Raw genomic sequence first — 15,709 nt, forward strand, 5'->3', positions numbered from 1 at the left:
AACTACACTAAGCATGGATACCGACCTCCGTATAAAATTGCTTAAAACCACGCATGCAAACGTGGGGTTTCCTGAGTTCTGCTAGGAGCGGGCTGTTTGGAACCGGGTGGATTTTGCAGGTGTGTAATCAGGGCGCGCGCTGCAAGTGTTGTGCAGGGGCAGAGGCGTGTGGTGGGCGCCGCCTGGGCCGGGCAGGGTGGGTGTGGCCGGGCGTGCGCCCGGGTGAGAGTGAAGGGCATAGATAGACTGTACCAAGGTGGCGAGTCGGCTCCGAGGTCTGGGAGGGGAGCAAAAGTCTTGCCGGAGTGTCCCATAGTGACCAGCGACCGCTCCAGCTCCCCTCGAAATTTGTGTCCTTGTTCATTAATGAGTTAAATTAGACATTTTTATTTTTAAAGAGAAAGAAAGAAAAGAAAAAAGGACCTAGGCAAACATCCTATGAAAACATTTGCTCCTAACCCCTACTACCGCCACCTCCCCACCACCACCACACCATTCCCCTCTCGAGAGATCTGAGTTTTAAACCCGGCTCTAGCTCCAATCCCTAATGCTGAAGTCACCCCCCACCCCCACTGCGCGCCCATTGCCGCCCCCGCAACAGTGAGTCAGAGCCCAGCGAGCTCCGGTTCTGGTGCCTGGGAGCAAGCTGAGTGGGGCCACGGTGATGTGGCCGCGGAGGAGGGAGGCAGCATCCGCGCGACGGGGCGCGGGCCCTCGCGACCGGTGCCGGGGAGCGGGATTTACACAGGAAAAGGCGCCGTCGCGGCCCCCAGCCACCCATCCTGGCTCCGGGCTCCCCGCCCGCGCGCCGCCCGAGCCTCGCTGCGCGCCAGGCGCAGCGCCGCGGCGCGGGACCCGAAGGGGAGCGGCGGCACGGCCAGCCCGGTAGCCCGGCGGGCGGCAGCTAAGGCGACCGTGGAGGCGGCGGGCAGGGCGCGTGCGCACTGCAGGGGCGCCAGATTTGGCGGGAGGGGGAGTGTCCAAAGCTCTTTGTTTGATGGCATCTCTGTTTACAGAGTTTACACTTTAATATCAACCTGTTTCCTCCTCCTCCTTCTCCTCCTCCTTTGCGACCTCCTCCTCCTCCTCTTCTTTCTCCTGAGAAACTTCGCCCCAGCAGTGCGGAACGCCGCTGCGCACCCGGGGAGGGACGCAGGCGGGCAGCGGGAGGCGGCAGCCCCTTGCGGTCCCCGCGGCTCCTGGCGGAGCCCTGTGCCCGCCACGCCATGGCCCGGAGACCCCGGCACAGGTAACGGGGAGCCCGGGCGGGCGGCCCTAGGTGGGGGCGCGCGGGGCGCCAGGCTCCGGGAGAGCAGGTGGGAATTCGTTCCCGGATCTTGTGCGGGGCTGTCAGATCCTGCGAGGACTTGGAACCTCTGCCTCCGCAGCAGAAGCCGCTGGAGAGACTGATGAATGGAAGAGTCCGTGCAGGAGATATATCAGGACGTTGGGAAGCACGCCCCGCGGCTCATTTTGCAAGTTGCACGGGGATACATTTCTCTTTAGGGGAGAAAAAGCACACGTTCCAGCCGGGGGCAGAGCGGTGCCCACCAACCAACCCCTGGGAGCCCATTAGGTCCCTGGCTTGATGCCGCGGGTGTCGGCGAGGGAGTCGCAACGTAATTGCTGGATGCGTTACGATTTGTTTGGACTTGGAAATGCAGAGCATATGGCAGATATAGGGGAAATGCCGGATTGTTTAGTAGCTGCAGGTAGTTCATTTAAATTTCATTCATTCTTTATAGAGTCGAAGAAGAGCGTCAGCTGACAGACGGCTGGGAAAAAAAAGATTTTAGGGGAGGAAAAAGAGTCTCTATATTTGCAAAATTGTTTTGGCCCTGGTTTTAAAGGTTCTAATCATTATTCTCTGGGAGGCTATTATTTCTAATATTAACATTGCACACGCGCGCGCGCCGCACATGTCACCGCACTTGGGGTAGATGGGTCAAGTTCCCTTACGTTTTGGCCTGACAGAGGGGAAAGGGGAACAGAGGAGCGAAACATTCGTCCGAACTGTCAGTTGCTGGCGCTCCCGCTTCCACTTGTCTCTGAACTTCCCGGACCGGGCGCGCCGAAGCTCCCTAAGAGTTGCCGGGTGCGGGCTCTAGCACGGCTGCGGTCACGGCTGCTACTCAATGGCATGAGCCCGAGGCGGGCAGCACAGCACCCAAGGCCGCTGCTGCGCAACCGGGACGCAATCCCCGCGGGTTCTTCCCCCGGGCAAGAGGTCCAGGAGCGGCGCGCGCACGTGGACGCGGCTAAGGTCGCGGCTCCTCCCCGAAACCTGCTCCCGCCGCCTTAGGTCGCCGAGTCAGAGGAGGGGTGACCGGATAGACCCTAGCGAAGAGGTTCTGGGAGAAAGTCCCTGGAGGCAAAAGCAAACCCAACCTCTTTTCCTCCGGTTGTTTGATTTTCTTGTGCTTATTTGATTTTGAACCGGCGGTCGCTGGTCCCCGCGCAGGACTGGGAAGTTGCAAAGAGGATGGGTGTGGGCCCTGCACCAGCACCCTCGGATCCGGCCTGGCTGGGCTGGGAGCGTGGCTGGGCGCCGGAGAAAAAGGGGGGCGATTTGGCGGTCCCTACTTCCCTAAGCCTCGCCCTGGGCCCGGCCGAGCGGGGCAGTAGTGATGCTCCATATGTGGTTTCACCTTCGCTTTTGGGACTTAACTGTAGAGAGCCGAGGTCACCTATTTTTTTTTTTTTTTCTGAAAGCAGAAACTGAGAGGGGGTGGAGGAGAGAGCTGGGAAGGGGTGCTGGGAGGAGGCGCGGTGGAGGCTCCGCGCTGGGAGCTCTAGATCGAAGCGGCGGGGCGGGGCATCTCTGCTTCCCTGCGGCTCCCAGGTAGCGGAGGGGGGGAGGCGGCCGGGAGGGGCGGGAGCCTTGAACCTGCCTCAGGGGGAAGAGAAACCCGGCTGCGGGCCCGAAGCCGTTTCTTGCAGGGCCAGCATCAACTCGTCAGGGACTATTAACCAGGTCAGCGAAATGAGTCTGAACCCCTTTTCTAGAATCACAGTAGCGGCCACAAGGCACTTCCTCCCGCTCCCCTCCCTTTTTCCAACCCCCAACACCTTTTTTCTTTTTCGTTTCTTTGCACGGTTTGTTTCCTTGACAGAAGGTAATATTCATAGTTGTACTCTTGTAACCACACCAGGTCTAGCAGGTGGGGAAGTCGAGTGCATCAAGCCTGAAATCAGCCTTTGAAAGTTCTCTGACTGTTGGGTCTGAATCTTGTCAGATACAGATAAAGGAAAAGTTATTTCAGGCCCTTAGTAGAAATTAATCATGCTACTTAGGCGACCAGGACAACATAGAGCAAAGAAATGGCATGCAAATCTCATAGGTGAGCCCGGTGCCTGGCCTGCTGATGGACCCAGGAGCTGAGTGAGCAGCCCGTGGCCTTCTCTGCTCCCCTCATGGCCTCTTCGGGACCTGCAGGAGTCACACACCACATTTTCCCCAAGACTTTGCTTTTGCACATCTCAGCTTCTGGGCTTAATTGTTAAGAGGCTCGGAAACCATGGAATTATTATTTATTAGCACTGGAAAGTACCTTAGAATTCGAATCCAAGCTCTTTATGTATATGCGAGCAATGAGGTGCTGAGAGAGAGGAAGTGATTTGTCCAAGTCATGCAGCTAGGTGGAGGCAAAACTAGGACTGGCACCTTTGCCTCCATAACCCTAGTCCTATTTGAGGGCGGTTCTTTTTCAACTGATGTTGGCTGCCCCCTATCGGCGGCTGAAGATGTTGCTGGTTCCTGGGTGTTGAGCTGTTTCCAAAAGAGAAGTTCTGAAAATGTGATAATCCAGATTCCGCCAAACCTAAAAAGTTAAATTAAATTGAGTTTATGGCTCCACTTTCAGAATACTCTGGTTTTCTTGGTATCCTGGATATTTCACAAGGGTACCACTTCATTTGGGGAATTTCCAAGGAGTTCTCTGTGAACTTTTTAAAAGATGCTGACCTACAGCTATGGGCTTCTAATAATGTTATGGTTTTTTAAAAAGATTTCATTTATTGGTTTTAGAGAGAAAGGGGGAGGGGGAGGACCAGGAAGCATCAACCCGTAGTAGTTGCTTTTCATTGGTGCCTTGACCCGGCAAGCCTGGAGTTTCAAACCAGCAACCTCAGCATTCCAGGTGGATGCTTTATCCACTGTGCCACCACAGGTTAGGCTAATGTTATGATTCTTGTGTTTTTTATTAAAGGGAAACTATTGTAATTATTGATCAGAAGTTAAGAGCCTCTGTTGACACTGTGGAACAAGACTAGGCTCTTGTTTGAAGGGATAGATACTAAATGAAAAAAAGGTTTATATAATTATATAATGTAGCTATAGTTTAATGGCCTTTTGCGTTGGCATTTGACATTTGGTTCCCATCCATGTCACCATGCATCCTGGACCTTCAGATTGCTGCACAAAATAATAGTTTTAAATTATAAGAACCTCACATTCAGTATTTTTGGTAAGCACTTTTGCTTGACTTAGAAAGGATAGGTAATGTATACTTGTCAGTTATTTTGGGAAGATAAAGTTTATATAAATATAAACTTTTTTTTAAAAATGTTAAATTGTATTATGATATTATTTTATATCATTATTTTATTGTTCTCAGTTTTATGGATTTCTTGATATTACAATGAAATTTAGTGAAGTTTCTAAGACAGTATAACTTTTCCTCATATCTTAATTTTATAAGTAAAAGTAAGCTGTGACTATAAAGTTACTCTCATATATTCAGTATATGATTAATAAACATTAAGTATAGAGTAGCTTCAAAAGTCATCAAAATTCACATTTTGGTCAACTAGGTAAAAGAAAAGATTCTTTGAAAATAGTAATGGGTTCTTTCAAATCCATTTTGGGGGACTTCTCAGTTTTGAATTAGGTATTTATTAAGATATTTTAAAAACTATTCAGTCAGAGGTAGAAAAAACATAAAAGTAAGTAGGATTCCAACAGTTAAGTGACCTAATTGTTCACTTAGTTACTCTGGAAACTTAGTATTGTAAACGTGGCCACAAGTTGGATCAACTTGACCTAGAGTTTTGAACTTCTTGATATTAATGTTATGTACAAAGCACATCACTTAATTGTTTTATCCTTCTTCAGGTTTTTAAATCCTTTCCTCTTAGACTCTCTTAATCTTCTAATCTTTAAAGGATGACTATAATTATATTGTTGGGTATATTACTTCCTGAGTGTTTTTTTTTCTCTTATTGAAACACCAGTCCCATTGGAACAACATAACTGCATCATTTATTATATTTAGGAAATAGTATTTAAATGATCTTGAGTGTATACTTATGTAAAGGACATGGGCTCTCATTCCTTTTATTGTCCTTAACATTAAGTTTTAAACTTAAACCTTCATTGGTTGGAAGGGTGCCAAATGTGTAACTTGTCACTGGCCTAACAGTAACAGCAGGTTCAAACATGCAGAGCAAAAAGAAAGTGCCAGGTCCTTAGCTGTATCTGTGGAGACCAATAACAGCAGGTCCAGTTTACAATGCTAGAGCAACAGAATGCAGAAAACAATCTTACTGTGCAAACTTGCAAAGTTTTAGCATCCTGACCTTTAAAAAAGATTGTTGGAGAGTTTTTGTGTAAATTTTATAACCTAATATTTTAAATCATCTTGTTTCAGTCCACATCTGCCTGTTGTTTTTTGTTTGTTTTCTGCAGCATATACAGTAGTGACGAGGATGATGAGGACCTTGAGATGTGTGACCATGACTATGATGGACTGCTTCCCAAGTCTGGAAAGCGTCACTTGGGGAAAACTAGGTGGACCAGGGAAGAGGTAACTAATGTTATTAAAACATGGGAAAACACCTAGACTGTGTCAGTTTATGAAAAACAAAGTTTCAGCTAAACTACAGGTGTTCGAACTCACTCTCAGGCTCTGAAATCTTATCCTAGCCTGCCTGCCTGTGCAGCATACTCACCTACCTCTCAGCACTCTCCCACCTGTGCACTACACCATCCATTTCCAGCCGTTTTGTAGTTCTCGGAATGTCCTCCCCTTTCTTTATATTTCATCTGTGTGTCCCACTGCCTCTTCTCTTCTTGTCCTTTTGCCCCACAACTTCTTACGACTTCATTACCTGTGAAGATATCACCTCTTCTGTGAAGCTATTCCTCACTTCCTAGACAGGTTAGATGCATCCTCCCATCATTGGATCTATGCTCATATTTATTGTTGCTGTAATGGATATTCCTCTTCCAGTAGACTCCTAGTCTGCTGAGGGCAGGGCTATCCGTCTGTTCATTTTTGTGATCCCTGAACCCAGCATTGCTTGACACAAAGTAGAATATTAACAAATGTTCCATCAACAAATGGATGAATTGCTCTCTCCAAAAACAAAACAAAAGAACAAAACAAAACACTCATAGAGCTTGTCTTGTTATAATGGATTCATATAACATTCTCAATATATAATATGTAGTATTTCACAGCGCCACATACATGGAGTTCTGTTCCAAAAGCGATTGATAGTGGAAGGAAATATACTGCTTCTTACCATTTTCTGATAGCTCATCAAAAGCTTGATCTTTGTAGGAATGAAAAAAAAATATTTAAGGAGAAAACTTATTAATGTATAGGAAAAGTTGATTTTTCTTTCAAGTTTCAAAAAGTTTGCAACTGAGTTTTAAAAGATTTTATGGTTGAATTAATAGTATTGATTTTTCTTCATTTCCATCTATCCTTCTTCACTAAAACCAGAGCTCCTCTTGATACTCAGGAAGGATTTCCAGTGAGGTCCCCAGGAAATGCATATTTTACCTATGGAGATTTTGATTTAGATGGCCCTTAGAGATAGAGTTCTGTTGTTAACACTGGTTTCTAATTCCCATGTCTGTGTCATACCAGGGACTCACACTGTGTGTGAATTACCTTTGCAAAAATGTGAGGGTTCTCTTTCACTTGATAGATGATGTTTAGGAAGAGTGAATTGAAATATTTTTCCCCCTGATGTTTAGTGTCTTCTGTGTTCTAATAAGTTTCAATTATGAGTATCTTGTTACAAAAACTAAATGATTTTCTTACATCATACATGCCTTCAAGTTTAGTTTAAAAAAGTGATCTTCCACGTTTTATATGAAAGAGGTTGAACGAACTAAATGTTAGAATAGCGATTGAACTATTTCTTACTCAAGATCCTATCTACTGCCGTAGTTAAATATCTTGAATCTAACATTGGAGTTCATTTTCCCCCCACAGAGTAAAACTTTTAGTAGTTACCATATATTAAACATCCAATGAGCCAAGCATTATACGAAATGTTTTGCATAGTTACTTGGTGTTACCCTTAATAACCCTGTTGATATCAGTATTCCCATTGTATAGATAGATCATAATACTAAGGCCCATCAAAGCAAAACAATATACCGAAGCTTATACTACTAATTAATAACTGAGTCAAGATTCAGACATTGGCCTGACTAAATAAATCTATGTTCTAAACCAGTGTATTACATTAATTTTTTTCTTAATTAGATTATTGGATTGATTCCCCTTTACTCTAACTTGAAGAGAGTTGTACTATCAATGACTGATATCCTAGGATTATCTTTAAATATTTTAGGATGAAAAACTAAAGAAGCTGGTGGAACAAAATGGAACAGATGACTGGAAAGTTATTGCCAATTATCTCCCGGTAAGTTAGTGACTTTTTCTTTCTGAAAAGGAAATCTCCCAAAGATTTAAGTTGAGTTATATTTTAGGAGAGTATATTAAGACTTTACATATTTACTCATACATAAGAAGTAGGGAGAGAAATACCTGATCCATAATTTGTAATTTTTATTATAATGCATATAACTTGGGTTTCTAAATAGATTATTAGGGGATTTTACAACATTTTTAAATAAATGTTTGCCTTTTTAAAAATTTTTTCATTTGTTAGGATAATATAAATGAGCACTTTGGTGATTTGTTATGTGGTAGATGAGTAACCTTGTGATATTTCCCCCAAGTCAGCTTCTTTTCTTTCTTCCTTCCTTCCTTCCTTCCTTCCTTCCTTCCTTCCTTCCTTCCTTCCTTCCTTCCTTCCTTCCTTCCTTCCTTTCTTTCTTTCCTTCTTTCTCTGTCTCTGTCTTTCTCTCTTTCCCTCACTTCTCTCACTCCCTCCCTCCTTCTCTCTCTTTCTTTCTTTCTTTTTCTTTCTTTCTTTCTCTCTTTCTTTTCTCTCTTTTCTTCCTTCCTTTCTTTCTTTTTTTTAATTGCCATATTTTTGGCATCTCAGTTTAAAATTTTGGAGTCCTTCTAGACTTCCTTCATTCCCCATCCCCTACACCTAAGCAGTGACTGAGCATTCTGGAATTTCTTTGTCATTGGTCTCTTCTTTTCATTCTCCTATCTGTTCCATAGGTCGGTCCTCTTTCCTCTGCTCTGAATGATTACAATTATAATGGCGTTCTGACTGGCTTCCCTGCTTGAAGTTTTCCACTTGTTTATCCATTGGCAGGGAGAGCTTCCTAAAATGCAGCTTTACCTTATCTTTTCGAAACCAACCACAGTGACTTAGACTCACAAATTGAATGCACTGCCTGGACCTGGCACACAGAGTCGCTCAGCATAGCCTCATCACACAGCTCCAGTTCTCTTTCTGACTTCCCCTCTGTACACAGATCTATCAATAGTTGAATTCATTTCTGCTTTCCCTTCTCTGGGCTCCTGTCTCTGGTGATGCCACATCCAAGAATGTTTGGTGTAGTTACTTCATGTTCTTCCAAGTTCACATCAAGAGCTCTTTGGACTTCTCCTAAGGAAACATCATTTCTCCTCCTAAGGAAGCATTCCTTTTCCTGCCTTAATATCATTTTGCTTTGGTTTCTTGCATGTGAATCAAATGCTGCTTTCTATTCATTGTATATCTGTCCTTTCCTTCTTGTAAGATTACAAGCTGCTATAAAGTAGGGCCTATCTTTATCTTTGTTCTGAAACATTGAATTGTGGCTCTAAATTGAAGCTCATCTCTTTGTTTGGAGTCATTAGAGTGGGTTCCCATAAAAGTCTGACCTTAGTATGAAATCTCTAACAAAGCTTAGTCTTAGTCCTAAGTACTTCCACATGCAAGAGACTGAGGTCAAAGCCAAGATAAACTGACAGCCCTGTGTACAATATGTTGGTCCTTTGGTTCACATGGCAGGACTATTGCCTTCAGGAGACAGAACTTCTCATTTTATTTTTTTTTAATAAATTTTTATTAATGGTAATGGGATGACATTAATAAATCAGGGTACATATATTCGAAGAAAACATGTCTAGGTTATTTTGTCATCAAATTATTTTGCAAACCCCTCGCCCAAAGTCAGATTGTCCTCCGTCACCCTCTATCTAGTTCTCTGTGCCCCTCCCCCTCCCCCTAACTCTCTCCCTCCCTCCCTCCCATGTCCTCCCTCCCCCCCCACCCTTGGTAACCACCACACTCTTGTCCATGTCTCTTAGTCTCATTTTTATGTTCCACCAATGTATGGAATCATGTAGTTCTTGTTTTTTTCTGATTTACTTATTTCACTCCTTATAATGTTATCAAGATCCCACCATTTTGCTGTAAATGATCCGATGTCATCATTTCTTATGGCTGAGTAGTATTCTATAGTATATATGTGCCACATCTTCTTTATCCAGTCTTCTATTGAAGGGCTTTTTGGTTGTTTCCATGTCTTGGCCACTGTGAACAGTGCTGCAATGAACATGGGGCTACATGTGTCTTCACGTATCAATGTTTCTGAGGTTTTGGGGTATATACCCAGTAGAGGAATTGCTGGGTCATAAGGTAGTTCTATTTGTAGTTTTTTGAGGAACCACCATACTTTCCTCCATAATGGTTGTACTACTTTACAGTCCCACCAACAGTGAATGAGGGTTCCTTTTTCTCCACAGCCTCTCCAACATTTGCTATTACCCGTCTTGTTGATAATAGCTAATCTAACAGGTGTGAGGTGGTATCTCATTGTAGTTTTGATTTGCATTTCTCTAATAACTAATGAAGCTGAGCATCTTTTCATATATCTGTTGGCCATTTGTATCTCTTCCTGGGAGAAGTGTCTAGAACTTCTCATTTTAGATGCAACTTTGATATTCTTTTTACATTCTTCAGCTGTAAATAATGAGGGATATTTACCTGCCCTAGAATGTTCTTGAACATTTTCGCTGTGTATTATCTATGTATGGTTCATATTATAACAAAGTCTTCACGTGCACTTATCACATCATGTCTACATGACAATGCATATCTCATCTTACTTGTCTAGAATCGAACAGATGTGCAATGCCAGCACCGATGGCAGAAAGTACTAAACCCTGAGCTCATCAAGGGTCCTTGGACCAAAGAAGAAGACCAGAGAGTAAGTTCTTCCTTCACTGGTATACGAATCACAGTTCAGAATAGTCACCAGACATCTTTGTTGAATGTTTTCCAACTCGAAGAAACAGGTAAAGTATGCAGACAGGAAGCAGAAGACTCTATGCCCATAGTTTCAGTGAATAAAACCAAATTTTTAGAAATTTTCTAAAGATCTTATAACAGAATGATTACACTGACTCATTACATAACATTAAAACCTAGGTTATTTTTGTGTGTTTATCTGAAGGTGATAGAGCTTGTACAGAAATACGGTCCGAAACGTTGGTCTGTAATTGCCAAGCACTTAAAGGGGAGAATTGGAAAACAATGTAGGGAGAGGTGGCATAACCACTTGAATCCAGAAGTTAAGAAAACCTCCTGGACAGAAGAGGAAGACAGAATTATTTACCAGGCACACAAGAGACTGGGGAACAGATGGGCAGAAATCGCAAAGCTACTGCCTGGACGGTAATAATATGTCAAAAAATATATTGATTGGGAAGAATGAGGGAGTGGGTATTGAACAGTCTGTTTTAAATGTATGATGAGTGAATTATCTCCCATCGATTGATTGTGTTTCATTAGTTAAACCAGATCCATGGCTTTTAGAACCAGAGAAGATCTTAGAGTTTATCTGCTTGAGTACTTCCAGAGCCCACCCTACAGTGAGCCTTGGGGCCAAGTCATTGAACTCTTGTCAGCCCGTTTCCTCATTTTTAAATGAGTAGTAACCTACTTCACAACGCTAATGTTAGTATCAAGTAAACTAAGTGTCGAAGCACTTTAAAAAAAATAAATAAAAATTTTCAAAAGAGCTTTGTAAACTGCAACACTCTAAACATAGAGAAGGAAACTGAGATAGATAGTTTGTCTCTAGTCTGAGTTCACATAGCTGGTTAAGTGACCGGAAGGACCTCGGCTACCATTTTCCTGATACCAGCATTGCATTGTACCACTTGGCTTAACTGTTTTCCTTTGAAGAAAGAAATAGTGTATCTATACATTTATCATACTGCTTCCACGTTTTTAAATAATGTCAGTGTTATGTTTTCCTTCGAATGAACACGGCACAGAAATGACCTCATTATGAGGGATGTATAGGAAAGCTCATTTTTGTCCATTTTCCCTATTTAAACACTTAAAACAGATTGTTTTTAAGCTTACATTAAAAATATGTAAGACAAAATATTTTAAATATTTTTTGTTCTTGAGCTTTATAATCCGAAAGTGGAGGAAAGGCCCTTTCACCAAAGGCCATGACTCGGCTGGTTTACGCAGTGCTCTCCTGTGATGTTCTAGTAGGGCATTTCCTCCCTGGCGACTCAGGATCAGCTTGGAGAGCTTAAGAGGTTGGCAAAAAGATGCCCTTTCTCCCATATGGTCTGAGTGGATATGCTGTTGATTTTTCTTAAAATTTAAGGGGCAACTGAACTTCCTCTTTTTAGCATACATTTCCCACCCCCATCGAAATAGTAAAAGGGAGGCTGAAAACGGTATTTTTGAGTTGAGAAACTGTTTTCCTGAGACTCGAACGACTTCAGTAAAAGTGCTTTGCACTTTGAAAATATGTCAGGAGTTCGTATCTCTCTCCCTTCGGGATCTCATTTTCCATTCTCACCTCTGTCTGGTTAACAGAATCATTTGAGGTGGTTTCCAAAAGGTGGGAGTTTTTTTCACTCAAAACTTCTGGCTGGTGCTACAAGAGAGGACAGTGAGGTGACAGCAGCATCGTGGTCATTCAGCCAACTGGACACGTGTCTGTTGGGATGCATGTACAGTCCCCCCGCCCCCACTAAGCTGAACTCAAAGGAGTAATTCTCTAGAACAGCCGGAACTTTAAATTCCTTTAAGATGTATGCGAGTCTTGTACCACAGTCAGAATCAACATGAAAGCTGTTGTATTGAAAAATGCTCTTATCAATGAAATAAAAGGTTTAAGATTTCAGTATTTATAGAAAACTGCCACTTGCCTATTATGTAAGTAAGGGAAACATTTGAATTTTTAATTAGATAATAGGGGAAACATGATTTTAGGAGGTAGAAAAGATTGGAATGGTGATTAAAAAGAAAAGACACTGTTAGGGGGCCGAAAAAGAGATCTCTGTTAGAAACAGTTTTCTGTCAATTAACTCTAATCAGAATTGAAGTTTTTGTTTGAGAAATTTGTGTGTGATATATTTCTGTGCAGAACTGATAATGCTATCAAGAACCACTGGAATTCTACCATGCGTCGGAAGGTTGAACAGGAAGGGTATCTGCAGGAGTCTTCCAAAGCCGGCCAGCCATCTGTGGCCACCAGCTTCCAGAAGAACAGCCATTTGCTGGGTTTTGCTCAGGCTCCACCTTCAGCTCAACTCCCTCCAGCTGGTCAGCCCTCAGTGAATGACTATTCCTATTACCACATTTCTGAAGCACAAAATGTAAGCCACTCCTGTAGAACTTTGTTTAACAGGGCAGATGGTTATTTTAGCTCCAGGTAGTGAAAATGCCCCGCAGCTGTGTACTTTTCGGAGAGCTCCCATAAACAGGATGGGGGGGGGGTGTGTATTATTCTTTCTGATGTATTTCCAGAAATGAGAGTATTAAAGGATTGGTCCAGGGTTACACAACTCACAGAGACAGGGCCGACTAGAATCCGAGTCGTTCGATTGTGATGCTGCTTCTAATCTAAATTTGGAGCTCGTTGTTGAACATAAACCTACTTAATAAGGTCCTGCTGAAGAAGAATGAGGGAACGGGGATGAAGCCAGAGTCAAGTATTCCTTCCCCTTCCCAAAATGAGAGTGAATGTAACATTACAGGTAAAGAGGAGCTTGTTTGGCACTGACATCCAACAGACAAGTGTAAGTTTCATCCTGGTAGTGATGAAGCAGAAATGTCTTAACTCATTCATTCTGTGTTTATGTTTGATGCCGAGTCAGTGGCAGTGTTGTGACGCTATTCTCTGCCTTGTCCTTTTATCCTTCATGGCTCAGTGTCATTCCTTCCTCATTTCCCGAAATTTATACTTCAGGAAAATGTTCTTAGTGGGTGGAAAGAAGAGATAAAGCCAAAAAAAAATCAAGAAATTTTCATCTTAAAAATTAACAATAGGAAACGGTGAAATGTACCTGACAATACAGAGCTCATATGCAAATTCCATGCAAAACATATTTTAAATAGTTTTGACATTAATTTGACTACAGACTTTCCAGAAAGGTCTCAGGTGAATGAAGTTATCATAAGAGGTTCTATGCTATTTAGTAAAACTCATATTATTCCCAGGGAAATGGTTTTTTTTTTTTTATTAATTGCTAGTGTCATCAGTTTTTCCCATAAAAACTCTTTTATTCATTTATGAATGTATTTTAGACTTATTTTTCATTGTTTTTCTCTAATTAAGGAATACTTCCTGCCGGCATCGATACTGATTTTAAATTTCTTTCACGATGTTGTTTTAGCTATTTAGCTGTTATTACAGGCTTGGCTCAGATTTCAAATTAGAGGCTTTTTTTTTTTTTTAATGTTTAGTGAATTTGATCAGTGAAGTATTTCTTTTTTCTCAGTCCTAGAGCAAAACCTCAGGAAGCCAAGTCCCCTGAAGCATATGTAACCATGAATGACTCGCCCTTTGTTTTGCCTTTTTGTCTAGGTCTCTAGTCATGTCCCATATCCTGTCGCGTTACATGTGAATATAGTCAATGTTCCCCAGCCAGCTGCTGCAGCCATTCAGGTAGGATCATGTGAAGGTCATTTTATAAGGAAACTCATTAGCTGTTTAAGGTACCGTCAAAAGACGGGGCTTTATTTCTTTCTCCTGAACGCTCATTGTCACCTGAGCAACTGAAGCAAAAAGGGAAGGGATGAGTGGGAGAGGTGGGTGGAGCTTCAGCCTGCAGTCTACGCAGTCCTCACTGCTAGAATAAGTCTGCTCGGCAGTTCTTGGATCCTCCTATGTTATAGGCAGCCCATCAGTCAGCACCCACTTTGGCCTCAGACCTCGCATCGCTCCCTTACATCTAGGATAGCATTCACAAAGATTTCTAGGGGGGCCAAATTCCACTAGCCTTGGTTTCAGGCCGAGGCTGTCTGGGCTGTGTGTTCCCTCGTGACTGCAGGCCACAGCCATGGTGTTTACAGCTCCCAATCAAGCCCTTATCTTTTTTTTCTCCTGTAACATTTACTTTCAGAGACACTATAATGACGAAGACCCTGAGAAAGAAAAGCGAATAAAGGAGTTAGAGTTGCTCCTAATGTCGACTGAGAATGAGCTCAAAGGACAGCAGGCGCTACCAGTAAGAATGTCACTGTGTGCTTCAGTGGGGGGATAGCAGCTTACCCCTGTGCTCTTTTGTATTGTTTCTGTCCTCTTCTAAATACTATATAATCACGACTCTATATAAGCATTAACAATATTTAAACATGAGAAGTTACTTGTATTAAAATGCAGTTGGTATCAAAATGTTGACTAAATTGGAAACCGACCTTTTATGTTACAGTAGGAACTCAATTATCTATTAGTGATGATCATTATTGATTTTTTTTCTTTAGAAGGATTGTAATCAAGTCAAAGACCGTCAGAGATAAAAATGAATGAAAATATGCAGTATTGCAAAGCTTTGGATCTGTATGAGGCCAATTTGTTTCATTTTTTTCTTTATCTGTTTTCTTAACCTAGATTTTTATACTTTATAATCATCTCAAATGTGATTTGATACATGTTCAGTGTCTACATATGAAAAAGATACATATACTCTCTCCATGAATAACAGTAGCTGCTCTCTTTTGTTTGCATGTGTGAAAGCTCTGCGGACCATTACTGAATTTTGACATCTTTTTTAGTGATTGGGCAGCAAACTGGGAAAGCAGCTTGTACTTTGTAACATAATGTATTAGTTAACCAGCCAAGAGAATAAAGGAGATGTGATACAGAGTAGGTATTCTAAAGAGTACAAAAAAATTTTGCTTCGATAATAAAATGATTGTATGCTTATGTTAGTTCGACCACTTTTTCACTTCAATGTGTTGCAATTTCTCCTGTTGCGTGGTCATGCTGAAAGGCGACTTCTGTTAATTTGCTCTTCTGCTTTCCTAACCACGTTGATTTGGCAGCCCTTCACTGCATCAGTGCAATCCTTAGCATTAGGAAGGGATAGAAACATCCAGAATATGTGCAGATAAAAGCAACTCTAACTCTTGCATTCTACAGCCTTGATGTAGGTTAGAAAGAGAAGATGAGAATTCTTAATTCACAACAAACATCAATGGTCCTACTGGAAATAATGTTAAAGTAAATTGTTAACTCCATACAAGAGTTGGGATTTGTAACCTAGTTCCTGTTCGCATTTTTTTTTTCACAACAGGAGACAATTAA

At 42.4% G+C, this 15,709-nt stretch overlaps 1 protein-coding gene across 2 annotated transcripts in view; it reads left to right on the forward strand.

The window, feature by feature from the left end:
• The first annotated feature begins 871 nt into the window (after window positions 1–871).
• Window positions 872–15,709, forward strand: part of MYB (MYB proto-oncogene, transcription factor) — a 36,413-nt gene continuing 21,575 nt past the window's right edge. Inside the window, exons 1-8 of one of the 2 annotated variants that reach the window (XM_066248354.1) lie at window positions 872–1,249; window positions 5,687–5,804; window positions 7,591–7,662; window positions 10,265–10,357; window positions 10,604–10,824; window positions 12,545–12,776; window positions 13,988–14,068; window positions 14,526–14,630. In XM_066248354.1, the coding sequence (XP_066104451.1) occupies window positions 1,227–1,249; window positions 5,687–5,804; window positions 7,591–7,662; window positions 10,265–10,357; window positions 10,604–10,824; window positions 12,545–12,776; window positions 13,988–14,068; window positions 14,526–14,630 (945 nt within the window). In that variant the 5' untranslated portion in view covers window positions 872–1,226. The remainder of the gene's footprint in view (window positions 1,250–5,686; window positions 5,805–7,590; window positions 7,663–10,264; window positions 10,358–10,603; window positions 10,825–12,544; window positions 12,777–13,987; window positions 14,069–14,525; window positions 14,631–15,709) is intronic. The other variant, XM_066248355.1, reaches the window with a different exon arrangement.

This window comes from Saccopteryx bilineata, chromosome 12, assembly GCF_036850765.1.
Source record: "Saccopteryx bilineata isolate mSacBil1 chromosome 12, mSacBil1_pri_phased_curated, whole genome shotgun sequence".
Classification (NCBI taxonomy): domain Eukaryota; kingdom Metazoa; phylum Chordata; class Mammalia; order Chiroptera; family Emballonuridae; genus Saccopteryx; species Saccopteryx bilineata.